At 47.4% G+C, this 17,360-nt stretch overlaps 2 protein-coding genes across 2 annotated transcripts in view; one reads left to right on the top strand and one right to left on the bottom strand.

Moving 5' to 3' along the window:
• Positions 1-1,628: 1,628 nt before the first annotated feature.
• The window catches only part of LOC138849713 (uncharacterized), a 16,138-nt gene continuing 406 nt past the window's right edge, over positions 1,629-17,360 (bottom strand). The window contains exons 2-4 of the mRNA XM_089333563.1: positions 13,909-15,200; positions 13,429-13,632; positions 1,629-1,893 (exon numbers count right to left, since the gene is read on the bottom strand). Coding sequence (XP_089189689.1) covers positions 13,503-13,632; positions 13,909-15,200 — 1,422 coding nt within the window. The 3' untranslated portion in view covers positions 1,629-1,893; positions 13,429-13,502. The remainder of the gene's footprint in view (positions 1,894-13,428; positions 13,633-13,908; positions 15,201-17,360) is intronic.
• The window catches only part of SMIM13 (small integral membrane protein 13), a 26,345-nt gene continuing 23,871 nt past the window's right edge, over positions 14,887-17,360 (top strand). Inside the window, exon 1 of the mRNA XM_008262385.5 lies at positions 14,887-15,027. Coding sequence (XP_008260607.1) covers positions 14,952-15,027 — 76 coding nt within the window. The 5' untranslated portion in view covers positions 14,887-14,951. The remainder of the gene's footprint in view (positions 15,028-17,360) is intronic.

Raw genomic sequence — 17,360 nt, 5'->3', positions numbered from 1 at the left:
CAAAGTCAGATTTACAAAGAGAAAGGGAAAGACAGAGGGAGAGGGAGAGGAAGAGGGAGAGAGATCTTCCATCCTCTGATTCACTCCCTAAATGGCCACAACAGCCAGCACTGGGCCAGGACAAAGCCAGGAGCCTCCTCTCGCCCTGCCCAGGACTTCTCCAGCCTTTGTCTGGATTCTCACAGCATCCTGTGGGCGGCCTGGAGACCTAAGGTCTTCCCAATATGTCATCAAAAGCTCTGCTAAGCCTCATCTTTCTGCAGCAGTGCTTTAGTCTTCTCACCTCCCTTATTCTCTGGTCACTCCATCGGCCTGAACTCCCCCAGTTTTCAGAGGATTGCTTCAGTCCTCTCTTGAGTTCCTTCCACACACTGGAATCCTCCTGCTGCATTCCTTTGCCCTCTGAGATGTGCCACCATCATGCTCCACATCCTACTTGGCCAGTGTCACCTTCCTGTTTTCTTTCTTTAATTTGATCTTAGCCAAAAGGCAAAGAAGAGATTAAAGATTCAATTAGTTATGTATTTGAAAAGCAGAGTGACAGGGAGAGAGAGAGAGAGGGACAGAAACAGAGAGAGATCTTCCATCTACTGGTTCACACCCTAAATGGCCGAAGTAGCCAGGGCTGGACCAGGTTGAAAGCAAGAGCTAAGAACTCCATCCGTGTCCCCGACATGGGTGGTAAGGATGGAGGAACTTGAACTACCTGCCTCGCCAGGGACATTAGCAGAAAGCTGTAAGGGAAGCAGAGCAGCCGAGACTCAAGCTGGCATTCAATATGGGATGCTGGGGCCTCACGCACCAGCCTAACCCACTGTGCCACAAGCCCGGCCCCCGGTATCACTGCCTTCCCCTGCACAAGACACTGTCATTCAGTCACTCAGGCAACTAAATTAAAGTTAGAGTTGGCTCATGATGCGCCCCGTCTATACAGTGCGCCTCCTGTCTGTACTTCCACCCCTAAGTTTCCTTCTTGTGGCCTTTAGCCCAGATGAGTGGAATGTGCAATATATTACCTTGAGGGCATAAAAAGGAGATAAGAGCGAGAACATGTCTTTCTTTTAAAAGATAAGAGATCAAGCTTTCCTAATGTCTGTTATCAAGACTGACACTGGAGCCCGCACTTGGTCATCATGCTACAAGGTCACGTGTCAGATAGAATAATAATAGCAAGTGCCCTGAGGACATAATACATGTCCATGTATCACTAGGCATTGCTGTCTCCTTGCTATGAGTTGTTTGTGATGGGTCTAATTTTATAAAAGCAAAACTTTATAAAATAACTGGTCGTCACCAGAACAGCCAGGCCAATCTCGTGTGCTATGCAAGTGCTTTCTGATTTTTCTCTTGGCGAAGTATTTAAAAACAAGGCACTTTTTTTTTTCTTCTAAACGAAGGCATCGTAGATTAAGTTCCTGGGAAGGAAATTCCCAGACACAGACTGCAGGGCGAAAAGTAGGGTACGCCCCTTGTTTCAACATCAGTGGAAGGGGAAGAAGGAAGCAGCCTTGAGCAGAGGGAGGAGTCGAGGTGCTTTCCAAGCAGGAGGCTCTCAAGCTGACCCAGAGGGAGCCGTGCAGACAGCATGGTTCCGCACAGTTGTTCTGAGTTGGGCAGAGATGGGTAGATTTTTTTAAAAAATTTTATTTATTTCTTCGAGAGGTAGAGTTATAGACAGAGAGACAGAGAAAGGTCTTCCAATCTGCTGGTTCACTCCCAGATGGTCAAAATGGCCAGAGCTGGGCCAATCCAAAGCTAGGAACCAGGGCCTCTTCCAGGTCTCCCACATGACTGCAGGGGCCCAAGCACTTGGGCCATCCTCCACTGCTTTTCCAGGCCATATCAGAGAGCTGGATCAGAAGAGGAGCAGCTGGGACATGAACCGGTGCTCACCTGGGATAAAAAAAAAAAAAGATTTATGTGATCATTTGAAAGTCAGAATTGGGGGCGGGGGGAGGAAGAGAGAGCAAGCTTCCATTGCTGGTTCACTCCCCAAATGACCACAATGGCCAGGGCTGGTCCAGGCCAAAGCCAGGAGCCAGAAGCTTCTTCCAGGTCTCCCATGTAGATGGCAGGGGCCAAACACTTGGGCCATCTTCTGATGCTTTTCCCACATGCATTAACAGGGAGCTGGATCTGAAGTGGAGCAGCCAGGACACAAACTGGTACCCAGCATTGCAGGTGGAGGCTTCACCCGCTGTGCCCCAGTGCCGGCCCCAGAGGAGCAGATCTTCACATTCCTGCGAGTCGGTCACTAGATGTGGAACACCCCAGGAAAAGCTGTCCTGAAGTGTCACCAGCACTTCCTACAGCTGGAGCAGCAGGACCTGCATCAAAGGGGAAGTATCTGCATGGGGTTGGCGGGGGCGGGGGGGGGGGCAGTATCCATCCCAGAAGACAAGTAGACCAAGTTTGCTGACTGCTACGGTTTCAGTGTCTGTGTCCCCACCCCCACTCCCAAATTCATATGCTGAAACTTAACCCTCAAAATGATGGTGTTGGGAGCATGGGCCTTTGGGAGGTAATTGGATCATGAGGGCTGTCATGAGTGGGATTAAAGCCCCTTATAAAAGAGGCCCCAGAGAGTTCCCTTGCCCGGCTCCACCACATGAGGTCACACAGAGAAGGAACTGTTTAGGAACCAGAAAGCAGGCCCTCGCCAGACACACTGTCAGTGCCTCGTCTTGGACTTCCTGCCCCCAGAACTGTGAGAAACAAATTGCTTATTCACCACCCAGGCTGTTATTTTGATACAACAGTCTGGACAGACTTGGGCACTTTCACTACAGCAAATAAATAGTGACTCTGTCTTATCATGTCACAGATATCTTTCAACATTTTGACAAACACTGGAATTTAGATCATTGACCTGCTGAATCTCAAAGCACTGATCATTTAAAAAGATTTTATTTTTTAAAGTAATGGACACTGTTTGGTGACTGTTCTGGGTTGAATTGTGTCCCACAAAAAGATAAGTTAAAATCTTCATGCCCACCCCCAAAAACTAGGAAGTTATTTGGAAGTAGCCATGCAGATGTAGTTACATTACAATGAGGTCAGAAAAAGACACCCTAATACACTGTTGGTGGGAATGTAAACTTGTACAACCATTATGGAAGACGGTAGAGATTCCTCAGAAATCTGAAAATACATTTACCATACGACCCAGCCATTCCACTCCTAGTACACAGAATCAGCACACAAAAGAGTTATCTGTATTCCCATGCTTAAGTAGTTCAACTCACAATAGTTAAGATATGGAGTCAACCCAGATGTCCATCAACTGATGACTGGATAAAGAAATTGTGGCATATAAATATACATATGTGTGTATATATGCATATACATATGCATATATACACATATATGAATATGCCACAATATATATATGTGTATATATGTATATATACACACACATATATATATATACATATATGTGTATATACATATACATATATATACACACACTCACACACATACACACAATGGAATACTCAGCTATAAAGAAGAATGAAATTCTATCTTATGAAACAAAATGGATGCTATTGGAGACCATTATGCTTAGTGAAATAAGCCAGTCTCCCAAAAGACAAATAATCACATGTCTTCCCTGATTGGTGTTAGCTAATAGAAAGAGTACAAAAAATGTAATGTATATGAGTGAAATTGTCATTTTGAGATTTGATTCTTGTTTATAGCCCTTGGCTATCGTTTGAGGAAAAGTAGTTTCTCTTCTTACTACTTGTTGACTATTTAGTGGAGGGTTAAGCTTGTGATTATAAAGTAGATTGTCATTTGTCATTGTAATGACAATTTTAATTGTCATTCAAAGAAAAATAAGAAAGGAAGGAGGAGGGAGGGAGGGTAGGGTGGGAAGTATTGTTATGCTTTTAACACTGTGTATATGAAATACATGAAATTTGTTCCCTTTATATACATTTTAAAATTATATAAAAAAGAAAACAGTACAAAAAACTTTGATGATGCAATAGAATGTAGGAATGAAGTGATAGGAATATTTAAAAATGTTACTGTTACACTCAGAAAAAAATTTAATAAAATAGTAAAAAAAAAAGTTAGGTCCTAACAGCAGATCCTTATCTAACCTTGCATGTCTGCGGTCCTTGCAGGAGGAGAAGACAGACCCACGTGAGGAAGAGGCCTGGTGAAGAGGAGGCAGAGACTGGATTTCTGCTGTCAAGCAAACAAGCAAAGGGCTTCCTGGGGCCACAGAAGCTGAAGGGAGCAAGAGGAGATCCTCCCAGCTTAGAGCCCTCGGAGGGGCCAGGGCCCTGCCGGCACCGTGAGGTCGGACGCTCAGCCTCCCGAGCAGCGAGAGAACCAGCTTCTGCTGCTGTAGGCTGCTCAGCGGCTCACACTTCTCTGTGCTTCTCATTCCAGCAAACCAGACAGAGATCTGTTCCCCTACCAACGAAACTAAAATTAAAAGACTTAATTTTCTCTTCATCTCAACCTTCTCTGTTTCCATTTCTGTACATTTCACAATGTAAAGTAACAAGTGTGGTCATTTGCGAACATCTGTTAAATTAGGAGTCTTTCTTTTTAACTTAAGAATGGCATCCAATTAAGAAAAAGTTCGTGTATGTGCTGGAAATCGTGCTTGAAAAGTGACCTGTAGAACTAACTTGAGGCCTCGGACAATGAGCTGCTTCACTTGTTTCTGCCAGGTCACAGGGCTGGGTTAAGCAGCCAGGATCCCCTTAATCCAGTTTCAGCATTTGAACTTTTCTGGGTCAGCCAGATCAGTTAGGGCCAACACAGGCTGCAGGTTATTTCTGGTGCCCTCTTATTCCTGGGGTGCTGCCCTGTGTGGTGTGTGGGCCCTATGTGCCTGGGAGTCTCCCAGCACCCTAAGTCTGGGCTCTAGCTTTGTCCTCAGCCCCACCCCTTCCACCCTCCTACCCCACCCCAGAGCAGGGGAAAGCGTCACTCAGTCTTGCCTTAGGGCCTTTTAGTGTCCTCAAGGTAGGAGAGCCCCAAATGCCTGGCTCTCATTTCTGGATTTCCAATCTACTTTTGCCCCAATCTTGGCCCAGTTGTTGCTCACTGCATCCATTCACATCCATCGTATTAGCTCTTTTAATTCTGATTTTAAAAAAAGAAATATTTATTTTATTTATTTGAAAGACGGAGTGACAGAGAAGGAGAGACTGAGAGAGAAAGAGAGCTTCCATCTGCTAATTCACTCCCTCTTATGGCCAAAATGGTCAGCGCCGGGCCAGGATGAAGCCAGGATCCCGGAACTCCCATGTGGATGGCAGGAGCCCACCCTGGGCCATTTTCACATGCGTTCCCAGACGCATTAGCTGAGAGCTTGATTGGAAGACGAGCAGCACTCTAATATGGATGCCAGCATTGAAAGCAGTGCTTTAACCTGCCACATCACAAGATCAGCCCCCTAATCCTGATTTTAAATTGTATTCAGCCACAGGGTGGCCAGTATATCTGTCATTACCAAGAGAATAATCAAGACACTTTTAGAGGCTTTTCTCACGAGTGTCAGATTCTCTTAACTAATCCCCAATCCTTTCTAGTCCAGCTGGAGCATGTGGTAGTTCTCTTCTTAATTTTTTTACATAGCTCCATACTGTTGGTTTGAAAGGCAGAGTGAGAGAGAGAGGAGAGAGAAGAGAGAGTGATATCTTCCATCTGCTAGTTCACTTCCAAGTACCCACAACAGCTTGGGGCTGGGCCAAGCAGAAATCAGGAGCTGGAACGCCATCCAGGTCTCCCACATGGGTGGCAGGGGCTCAAGTACTTGCACCATTTTCTGCTGCTCTCCCCAGTGTATTAGCAGGGAGATGGAGGGGAAGTGGAGCAGGCAGGACTGGAACTGGCACTCTGATGTGGAACGCTGGCATCACAAGCGGTGGTTTCATGAGCTGTGCACAATGCTGGCCCCAAATCAACAGTCTTATAATAGCATTTCCATTCGGTCATTTCCCTGTACAAACAAAAACAAAAACAAAAGCATCCCCAGTGACTCTCACTGTGTGGTAGCTCTCTACTGTGTCAATTTAGCCAAGCTGAAATTTCCTTTCCTGTATGTTTCTGGATCAGTGATGGCCAAAAGAGAAACACTGGATAATACTGCAAGGCAAAAATGAAGCAGTTGCCATTTAAAAAAAAATGCTTTGATGGAAGGTGGAGGGTGCCAAACACATTGTCTCTGATCTGTGGCTAGTTCACCTAGTTGGCATGAGAACACACCCAAAACTACATTTCCTCCATGCATTAGATTGAACAAAATTCACATCCACGAGTAACCTCAGAATGTGACCTTATTTGGAAACAGGGCCTTTGAAAATAGAATTACCTGTAGTCATATTAATATGAGGTCACCTTGGATGGGGGTGGGCCTTAAATCCAACGGTTGCTGTCCTTACAAGGCCCCGTCAAGACACATTGGCACAAACACACAGGGGAGAACACAATGTGACGGCAGGTGCAGAGACGGGTGATGCAGCTTGGCCAAGGAATCTCAAGGATTTGTCAGCAGCCACCAGAAACTGGAAAGGGTTCCCTAGAGCGTTCCGAGGGAGCATGGTCCTGCCAGCACCATGATCTTAGACTTCTAGCCTCCAAGAGTATGAAAGAATCATTTTCTGTTGTTTAAAGGCGTCACATTTGTGGCACTTTGCTATGGCTGCCTTGAGAAACAAATACATTTCAGCTCCTTCCCTGGTCCACAACCAACTTTACTTTTCCCACAGCTGGTCGAGCAACTGTAGGCTCCACAGCAGACACAGAAGCAGAGCTGGCGTGGGCTGCTCCACCTGCTCCTACAACTGAGTAAGATTTCACTGCTAACATTCCTTAGTTCATAGCGCCCGTGGTAGTCCTGCTTCCTTCATTGCCTCTGACAGACTCTTTTCCAAAATAAGTAAAAATGAACTAAATGAAACTAACACAGCTACCCAGCTCTTCCATTATATGATATTAGGCTATATGAGTGACGGGGTCATGGACATTCTGTCTAGTAGCTCAGACACCTCTTTGGACACCATATCCCATAATGGAATGCCCAAGTTCAAATCCCAGCTCCACTCCAGAGTCCAGCTTCTTGCACATGTGCACTCTGGGAGGCAGCAGGTGATGACTCAGGTAATTGGGTTCCTGCCACTCACACGGGGAACCCGTACAGAATTTCTTGCTCCTGGCTTTGGCCTGATCCAGTCATGGCTGTGAATCGGTGGAGAGGAGCTCTCTCCTCTCTCTCTCTCTCTCTCTCTCTCTCTCTCTCTCTCTCTCTCTCTCTGCCTTCTCAAGCCCCAAAAGAATATATGGAATTACTAAGATGAATTGCTGGCATTTACAGAAGATCTCCTAAATGCAGGATGCTATGCTAAATAAGCTCCTTATATAGAAGATCTCATTAAACTCAAAAGTACTCCCAGAGAAAGCACAATCACTATGCCTATTTCACAAATGTAGGTAAAAGAGGCTTAGAGAGATGAAATGATGCAACCAAGTCAGAATTTGAACCCAGAGTCAAATTAAAGGGTGGAATTCTCAACTACCATATTTTACCTCTGCTCCAAATTCCTTAAAAGTAAGGAACTGTGTCTTTTCCCTGGAATCCTAAGGACCTCCAACTCCCTTCCCCCTAAAATGCTGATGACTTCAAGACTTTGCCTATGCCTTGTCTTTTTATCTTCCCTTCTTCCCAAGACTTGGCTCTGGAATTGTATGAATTCTATTCACTATCTAGTACCAGTTGTCCTTATAGTCTCTTACCTCAGCTTTACTGTAAAATCTTCTATTACACATGCAAAACAATTTTAATATAATTGCTTCTATTAACTGTCTGGATCTTCCTGCAAAACAATGATTTTCAACTGTTGAAGAACTATGACCCATAGTAAGAATGTCTTTCACATTGCAACTCAATTCATGCACACACATATCCTTCAAGTACGTATAAGGGTACTTCACAAAATTCATGGAAAATGAAATTAAAAGCTTACTTTATATTGGTGCAAAATTTTTGAAGTTGATGTATACAAAGAGTCTTCAGAAAGTTCATAGAAAATGCATGTTATTAAAAACTGTATAACTTTCATTTTTGTATCAAAATAAGCTAATCTCTTAATTTTATTTTTTATAAATTTTAAAAAATACATTATTTACTTAGGACCTCCCGCATGGGTGACAGTGACCCAAATACATCCCCCACTGCCTTCCCAGACACACTAGCAGGAAGCTGGATTGGAAGCAAAGCTGTTGAGATTTGAATCAGCACTCTGTTATGGAATGCCAGCATTGCAAATAGAGACTTAACCATTGTGCCACAATGCTAGCACCTTCATCCTTGGTGGGGAGGTTGCTGTGGCGTAGTGGGAAGAGTCGCCACTTGCAGTGCTGGCATCCCATGTGGGCGCAGGTTTGAGTTCTGGCTGCTCCACTTCCAATCCAGCTCTCTGCTATGGCCTGGGAAAGCAGTGGAGGATGTCCCAGGACCTTGGGCCCCTGCACCCGCATGGGAGACCAGGAGGAGGCTCCTGGCTCCTGGCTTCGGATCAGCACAGCTTCAGCCATTGCGGCCAACTGGGGAGTGAACCAGTGGGTGGAGGACCCCTCTCTCTCGTTCTCGCTCTCTCTCTCCACCTCTCCTTCTCTCTGTGTCTAACTGTGCCTTTCAAATAAATAAACAAATCTTTACCAAAAAAAAAAAAAAAAAAAAGTATCCTTGGGGCCCGGGCTGTTGTTGAGGCACAGCAGGTAAAGCTGCTACCTGCAACACCGGCATTCCATATGGGCACCAGTTTGTGTCCTGGCTGCTCCGCTTCCGATGCAGCTCCCTGCTAATGCACCTGAGAAAAGCAGCAGCAGATGGTCCAAGTGTTTGGGCCCCTGCACCCACATGAGAGACGGGGAAGAAGCTCCTGGCTCCTGGCTTCAGCTTGGCCCAGCACTGACTGTTGTGGTCATTTGGGAAGTGAACCAGCAGATGGAGGACCTCTGTCTCTCCCTCTCTTTCTCTTTATTATTATTATTTTTTTTTATTTTTTGACAGGCAGAGTTAGAGAGAGAAAGAGAGACAAAGGTCTTCCTTTTCTTCCCTCTTTTTTTTTTTTTTTTTTTTTTTTTGACAGGCAGAGTGGACAGTGAGAGAGAGAGAGACAGAGAGCAGAGAGAAAGGTCTTCCTTTGCCGTTGGTTCATCCTCCAATGACCGCCATAGCCGGCGCACCGCGCTGATCCGAAGCCAGGAGCCAGGTGCTTCTCCCAGTCTCCCATGGGGTGCAGGGCCCAAGCACCTGGGCCATCCTCCACTGCACTCCCGGCCACAGCAGAGAGCTGGCCTGGAAGAGGGGCAACTGGGACAGAATCCAGTGCCCCGACCGGGACTAGAACCCAGTGTGCCGGCACCGCTAGGTGGAGGATTAGCCTATTGAGCCGCGGCGCCGGCCTCTCTCTTTCATATAAATCAATCTCTTTTTTTAAAGTGTCCTCATACACCCATCAACAGAGAAAACTGAGATAAGAGTTTCACGAACAGTAGTTGCCCTTATTACTTGTGGTAGACAGTGTTGTCTTCTATTTTATTCCTTAAAATAAAGTCCTGGTCATGAAGCACTAAATTGATTTCTTAAAGTACAGAGGAGCGAGCCTTGAAATATACTGGGCCAGACTGGGCTCTTCCACTTAAGAGGGAATGTTTTACATTTTTGCGTTGCTGCTGGCAAGAACAAGGCCAGTCATCAAGAAGGTGGTTTGGTAAATATTTGCTGTAGGATTGGATTTTCCTGAGGGCAAGGATCTTGTCTTAGCTCCCTTGTATTCATCCTACATTTATCACTGTTCTTCCCACAATATTTAGTGTTCAAATGGCTAAAATCCAGGCCTACTGCCAGGCTGTAAAAGAGATCAAACGTTTGGATCAGCATCTGACAAACTTCTGGTGTGGCAATACACAAAATGCTGAATTCACAGCCTCTTTTCCTAATTATCTTAAAGGCAGTATGGAATTGCCCAGAGGGAACCATGAACAAGGCTCCTCAACTGCGAAACTCTAAAAAGGAGTGAGACATTTGGAGAGCAAATTATCACCTCTATTAACAATACAGGCCACGGCAGAGAACACATGAGAACATGAGAGCCGGTCAGGCCTGTTCATTAAACCCTAAGCTGAGGCAACTAGGGTGGACCTCCCTCTGCCAATAGCCTCACTCCCAAGCTGAACCAGGGCAGGTGAAGGTTCCCGAATTTTCTGACTAGATGGCACTCGCCCCCTGATCCCGGTCAGAGGGAACAGAGCATCGAGAGCAGACGTACTACGTCAACTAGCCTCCTCTTCCAGGAAGAAACACCGGAGGAGGAATTGCTGGTCCTCCCTACGAATCAGGTACATTCAGACGGACTTCCAATTGTGTGATGCATATATACCGCAGGGGTCTGAATGTCAGTATCACCCATCAATATTCCCGTGGGAACCTAATAGCCATTGTGGTGGTGTTAAAAGCGGGAGCCTTTGGGAAGGGCTTCATGCTCCCGAAATGGATCTGTGTCACAGAGAAGAGGTTTGAGTGCACTCCCCTGCCTCTCTTGCAAGAGGACACAACGACAAGGCATCGTTCAAGAATTGCAGGGCCCTGGCGACACACTGAACCTGCTGGTGCCTCTAGAAGCATGGTCTACCACATTTCTGTTGTTTACAAACTACCCAGGCTAAGGTATTGTGTTATAACAGCCCAAGCTGACTAAACTGTACATACGTGTACATATGGATATGTGAAATACTAGATAGAACTATATAATAAACTAAAAAATAAACCCGGAACTATCACAAGGCAGGCATATAATTAATTGCTACATGTGGCTTACACAGCTGTTTCTCAAGTCTGACTGTCAATCAAAACCTAGAGGACATTTTAAAATTACATATTCTCAACACACCCTTCCCCGCCTTCAGCATGCCTGGCCTGAAATCTGGGAAACTATTTTTAAAAGTCCCAGGGTAATTCCAATACAAAGATAAGGCTTAGAAATACTGGCTCAGAGGATATGTGAGCAACAGCTCCGACAGTCTTCTCAGGAGGAAAGTGGCGAGACATTGCCGAGGTCAAACTGACACAGAGGGAGGGAGGCGGCATTTCAAACAGGATAAGGGTCTGTAGTAGTGACCTCCAGCCTCATTCCTGAAAACCTCTATAGAATTTAGCCTTGGGGAAATGTGCTATACAGCAGATGGTAAGACCCACGACAGCACGGCCCAGCAGCAAAGATCCCGGGACTTTCCAGAGTTGGGTGACTTCATATCGAGGCTGTGTGACTTTGTGGTTGTGTCACCACATCCACCATCTTTGGTTTCCTCAAAGGCTTGCTTCTAAAGGTCAGTGTTTGTGAAGATGGAGTCCCTAAATCATTATGATTGCAGTTTTGTCATTCAGGAAATTGCATAACCATTCACCCAGAGGCTCAACCTAAAACCCTTGGAATCCTTTCTTATCCTTTTTTAATTGATGGATAAAATTCTATGCATTCATCATGAACATCATACACTGAAGTATATGCACACTGTGGAATAGTTAAATGTAGCTAATTATCAGACATATTGTCTCACATAGTTTTAATTTTTAAGAAATGTTTATTTAATTTCATCTACTTGAAAGGCAGGGTCGGGAGTAGGGGGACAAAGAGAGAGAGAGATTTTCATCACTGGTCCACTCTCCAGATTCCCACAACAGCAGGACTGGGCCAAGCTAAAACCAGGAGCCAAGAACTCCATCCAAGTCTCCCATGTAGGTGGCAGGGGCCCAAGTATCTGGGCCTTCCTCTACTGCCTTCCAGGATACATTAGCAGAAATTTGGATCAGAAGCACAGGACTTGAACCAGCACACCAGCTGGCATTATGGGTATCCCAAGTAGCAGTTCAACTCACTGCGCCACAATGCCCACTCTACATTTTTATGGTGAGAATACTTAATTTGCATTTTACGAATGCAGTATGTCATCACTGGCTGTAGAGCAACCCCTATACTGTATAATATTAGATCTCTGAACTTACTCCAAACTATCTATCCTTTGACCATCTTGTCTCCATCCTTCTCCTGCCCCATTATGCCCCGCACTCCTCCCCCTCTGATAACCGCCATGATCCCCTCTACTTCTGTGAGATTTAGATTCTACATAGGAGCGAGATCGTGCAGCATTTGTCTTTCTGTGCCTGGCTTATTTCCTTAACCTCCAGGTTTATACCTGTCATCCCAGATGACAGGCTTTCATTCTTTTTCAATTTTAATTTTCATTTTAAATTTCTCTGTATATATACACAATTTCTTTTATTCATTTTATTTCTTTTATTCATTCATCTACTGATGGACACTTATGTGGATTCCAATAAACACAGAAGTGCAAATATCTCTAACATATATTGATGTCATTTCTTATGGACATATGTATACACCCAGTACTGGGATTGCTGAATCATATTATTTTCCATAAATGCTGTGAAAATTTACACCCCCACCAGTAATGTAGTAAGGGTTCTCTTTTCTTCACATCTGATTTCTCTCTTCCTCATATGCCCACACATCTAACCCATCAGCTCATCCCAATGATTCCCCCTTCCACAATTTATCCTATTATCTGTCCACTTTTCACCAACTCCACTGATGAGTACTATAGTCCAAGTTACCACTTTCAACTTAGCATATCATAGAGTTTTCGGATTTAATAGGGCCTGGGAATTCGCATTTTTAACACGTGTCCAGGTGATGCTGCTGGCTCAGAGGCCGTTCCTTGTGCACCACAGCTGTGGAGCGATGGCTCTCAACCCTGACTGAAGACTAGAATTACTCAGAAGCTTTCAAAAACTGCCGAGGCAGGACCTTCAGAGACCCTGATTCATTCAGTATGGGGATAAGCTCCTGCCATGTGTAGCTTTTAAGTCTCCCTTTGTTAATTTTAAATGTGCATTCAGGTTCAGAGTCACTGCCCACCCTTAGAGGAATGGTTTCTTGTGACTTTTGCACTAGCTCCACCTGTTATCTGTTACGCTCTCCCTCTCGATCTTTCCATGACGGGATCATTCTTGTCATTTAGGTTATGTATCATTCCTCAGATAGGCCTTGCCTGATCTCCTCAATCTAAACCAACACCCCTATCTTCAGCTCACCATCTTGTTCTTATTCGAAAAATCGCAGGTCCAGCCATTTCCCTATTGACGCTTGCTGTCGGTACCTTCTGACTATAAGCATGGTCCATCTTATTCACCGCTGCAGCCCTGGCACCATGCCTGGCACCCACGGGTGCTCAAACTTGTATGTGAGTGAAAACGAAAGTTCTAAAATAGATGCTTTCTGTTCTTTTCAATTAGATTTTAATAAAATGTGTTTTATTTGGGCAATAGAAAGACCCATCCATGAAAAGTGCATAAATTGATTTTTTGTGACTATTTCTTACTTGCACTAGGTGCATTCTCTCTTCCCAGGAATTCTGTATTAAATCTTCTGCAAGGTAAGTAATTCCTCATCCCTTCAAGTGTTTTCACTGTGGTATTCGTTCATGACGGCGGCTTCCTGGGAAAGTAGACCAGTTACAGCAGCTGGTCTCCAGACTATAGCTCTTAAGTAGAAGGGATAGCTGCTTGGGTTCTGTTTCTGGAGCCTGAAGACAGAGAACAGGAATTTGTAGAAGAGAATAAAGTATTTCAAGGAGCAAAAAAGTCACAGGAAAACGCCAAGACTGATTCTTTCCGGGGAACCCATTTATCCTGTTCTCCTCCTGGGGCACCTCATTAACGAATGAATGTCAGCTGGGGGGAACGGGAGAAGGGTGGGGGGCTCTAATTTCAGAGGTAGAGTACCTGAGGTTAAGGTCGCCTGGTTTCGCGATGCGCAAACTCTTCGGCTGGTGTCAAGGCAGCAGCCGCAGCCGACTTACGTCTCAGATAGGCGACCTGGGGGCAAGCAGGTAAGTCGCCGCGGGCTACCTCCGAAAACACAGCACACAACACCCACCGCAGGCTGCACGAGGAGATTCGGCGGCCGCGACCCGTCTCTCGGCCAGGCACTCGGGTACTCGCTCCAAACTTCGCCGCAGGCCGGTGGGCTGGGCTCACGGGCAACCAGTTTTTCAGGCATCCGATCCCCCTTTCCCGCCTGCCTGAGGACGCCGTCGGTCTCGACTTTAAACAAACGACTTGTGTGTGCAGAAACACCGTTTGAAATCTCGCCGGCCTCTCGCCACAGCGTGGGAGAACCAGCCAACTGCGCGGGTTCCGAGAACACCAGCCCACAGGAGATGGGCTGGCACAGACCAAAGGCAAAGCACCGCCCCCCCCCAGCTGCGGTGCCTTCTGGGAATTGTAGTCCCCGGCCCAAGGCACCCTGCCAGCAACACCCGGCTCCGCACTCCACTTCCCAGTCGCCCCCGCGCCGCAGAGCGGGCGAATGGAGGGGGCGCTCGCTGATGAGCTGCCGCAGGGGGAGGGTGCCTGGGGCCGAGGAGCAGCTGCGGCGGCCGCCGGGAGACGTTGACATCTGCTGCCCCTGGGGGCCCTGGAGACCCTGGGGCGGGTGGCGAGGAAGGCAGTGCGGCCTCCGAGTGTCCTTGTGTCCACCCTCTGTTTGCGGGCGCGTAGCGTCCTCCATGGAAGCGCATCCGGCCACCGCCGTGGTCTCCGGGCGCCACGGCCCCAGCTCCCCGGAGCGATGAGGGGATAGGGACGCCCCCGCGGCCCGCCTCAGTCCCACGCTCGGTCCGGCCGGCGGCGGCGCCGAGCGGCTCGTCTCCGCGCCGCGCCGCCCCCGGGGGGCGCTGCCGACGGGCGCCCGCCGCCGCCCATGCCGCCCCGGCGCCCCGTCGCGCCCGGCGCCCGCCGCTGAAGCCCCGCACGCACCGGCCGCCCGCCCGCCCGCCCGCCCGCGCCCACCGCCGTCCGCTCGCGCCCGCCTCTCTGAGGCCACCGCCGTCCTCCTCCCAAGATGTGGCACAACGTCGGGCTGACCCTGCTGGTGTTCGTGGCCACGCTGCTCATCGTGCTGCTGCTGATGGTGTGCGGTGAGTGGGGGCCTGCCGCGGCTCGCCCACCTGCGCGTCCGCGCCGGCTGGCCGCGGGCGTGGGGGGACGGGCGGCCGGGGGCCGCGTCTGGCCCCTGGGGCGGCAGCCCCCGGCCCCAGGCCCGCGGAGAGGGCGGCCTGAGGGAGCCCCGAGATCGCCTCGCCGGCGGCGTCTGTCAGGACCGCAGTCCGCCCAGATTGTAACCTTGGCCTGTATTCGAAGGTGAACTGATTGGTTACCGCTTGTCACAGTCTCGGACCCTAACCACAGGGCTTCACTGCCTTCCCTTAGCCGGGGATGGGGCAGAGCTGGGCGTGTTTGTGCGTTTCTCTCCAGCACACGTGAAATTGTTTGTTTACTTCGAGGAATAGGCTGAAACTGAATTCCAAGCGGAGACGTGCAGGCCAGGCAGAAGTTAGAAGCGCCAGCTCTGTGAATGAAACGGCCAGGGTCGGGTGACCTACCTGTCTGTCCGGTATACAGACGATGAGAGGACGCTCACTTTCTTCCGAAGGCAATGCTAGGGCATGTGGGGGTCTTTTTATGTTATTATTACTAGTAACATCCCCGCAGGTCTCTTAGCAAAGTGGCTGAACAGTTGTGAAAATGAAAAATAGTTCGCATAGGTGTCAGTGGATTTATGCCTATTTATAAGGACTGAAGAAGGTTCAGGGTGTTGGAGCAATCTGTCAGAATTCATAAATAGTGGAGTGCTTATTCGTCACACGGTTTACTAATTAATGCTCAGTATTAGAGCAGAGCTTAGAGAATACTTGTATATGCATTCGTATTTATATACTTGTATATCTGTTAATTTTGTTTTGCTTTACTGTGACAACACAGTTAAAGCTTCTAGCTTACAGTCATCTTTTTTTTTTTTTGATGGCATAAAACAGTTGAATAATCTTTCTCAATTTCCTGCTTGTGATACCAGCATTTTAGGATAATTGTGTATGTCTAACATTCTTGAAGTAAGGAGAGCCATATCCCTGGTGACTTGTGTGGGTGTGGGGGAGGAGGAGAGCACACGCTATCCTTTCTAATTTGAACACGTGGCCTCCTGACACAGGGGTGACATATGACCATAGTGTATATTGGCTAGCATATTTGCCAAACTTACCTTAGGGATATCAGAAGGCCTGGTTGCTCTCTCACCTCTCAATAGCTGTTGGTTTAATTTTACTCATTTTTCTAAAAGTGCCCTGCCTTTCATTTTATGAAACATCATGGGATGAGAGATGAGATGTACCGAGTCAAAGGATACCTTATTTTGGTTGGAACGGTCAAGATCTAGCTCCATGAAGAAGTAATGCAGGCCGGCGCCACGGCTCGCTAGGCTAATCCTCCGCCTTGCGGCACTGGCACACCGGGTTCTAGTCCCAGTTGGGGCGCCAGATTCTGTCCCGGTTGCCCCTCTTCCAGTCCAGCTCTCTGCTGTGACCCGGGAGTGCAGTGGAGGACGGCCCAAGTGCTTGGGCCCTGTACCCCATGGGAGACCAGGAGGAAGCACCTGGCTCCTCCCTTTGGATCAGCGTGGTGCACCCGCCGCGGCAGCCATTGGAGGGTGAACCAATGGCAAAGGAAGCCCCTTCTCTCTGTCTCTCTCACTGTCCACTCTGCCTGTCCAAAAAAAATAATGCAAAGGTTTTTTTTTTTTTTTTTTTTTTGGTAGCTATTGGGAGAGCTCATGATGGAGTAGCCTCCTGTTTTGAATCGGGGCTTGGGGAGAGGAGGGAAGGTTGGGACCAGACTTAAGAAACTGAGGCACTGTATCACTTTGCTAGGGCTACCATGGTAAATATCATAGACTGGGTGGCTTAAACAGTACTCTTCTCACACTGCTGGAGGCTAGAATCTGAGATCAAGGTGCCAGGAGGACTGTTTCTTCAGAGACCCACCTGTGATCTTTCCGCTGGGTCTGTCCTAACCTCTTCTTAGAATGCCACCAGTCACTGGATTAGGCCCTCACCTTTATAGCCTCATTTCACTTAATTACATCTTTAAAAGTCTAATCTCAAAATCCAGTCACCTTGGGAGTCAGTGCTTTACTGTAGGATTTTGGAGGGAGTGGGTGGTACCGTGTCTTCACCAGCTGAAAGGCAGGAGTAGCTGGGTAGCTTAGGTGTAGGCCCTGAAAGAGTTGTTTTCTTTCCAGTGGTCACACGCCTTTCTGAGAATCTGCTGAGTGCTGTGAGCCCTGTTCTTAGAAAAATGCACGATATTTTTCTTTTCCTTTCTTTTTTTCTTATTTCAGAGATTTCATGGACTCCCGTTTCTTAACCACAAACATGGAGCTCAGGTTCTAGAGCTCTGCCCTTTGCTGATTCCATTC

The sequence above is a fragment of the Oryctolagus cuniculus genome, chromosome 5 (assembly GCF_051225735.1).
Source record: "Oryctolagus cuniculus isolate XC-2025 breed Fujian yellow rabbit chromosome 5, ASM5122573v1, whole genome shotgun sequence".
NCBI lineage: Eukaryota > Metazoa > Chordata > Mammalia > Lagomorpha > Leporidae > Oryctolagus > Oryctolagus cuniculus.
This window is presented reverse-complemented; position numbering and strand designations above follow the sequence as displayed.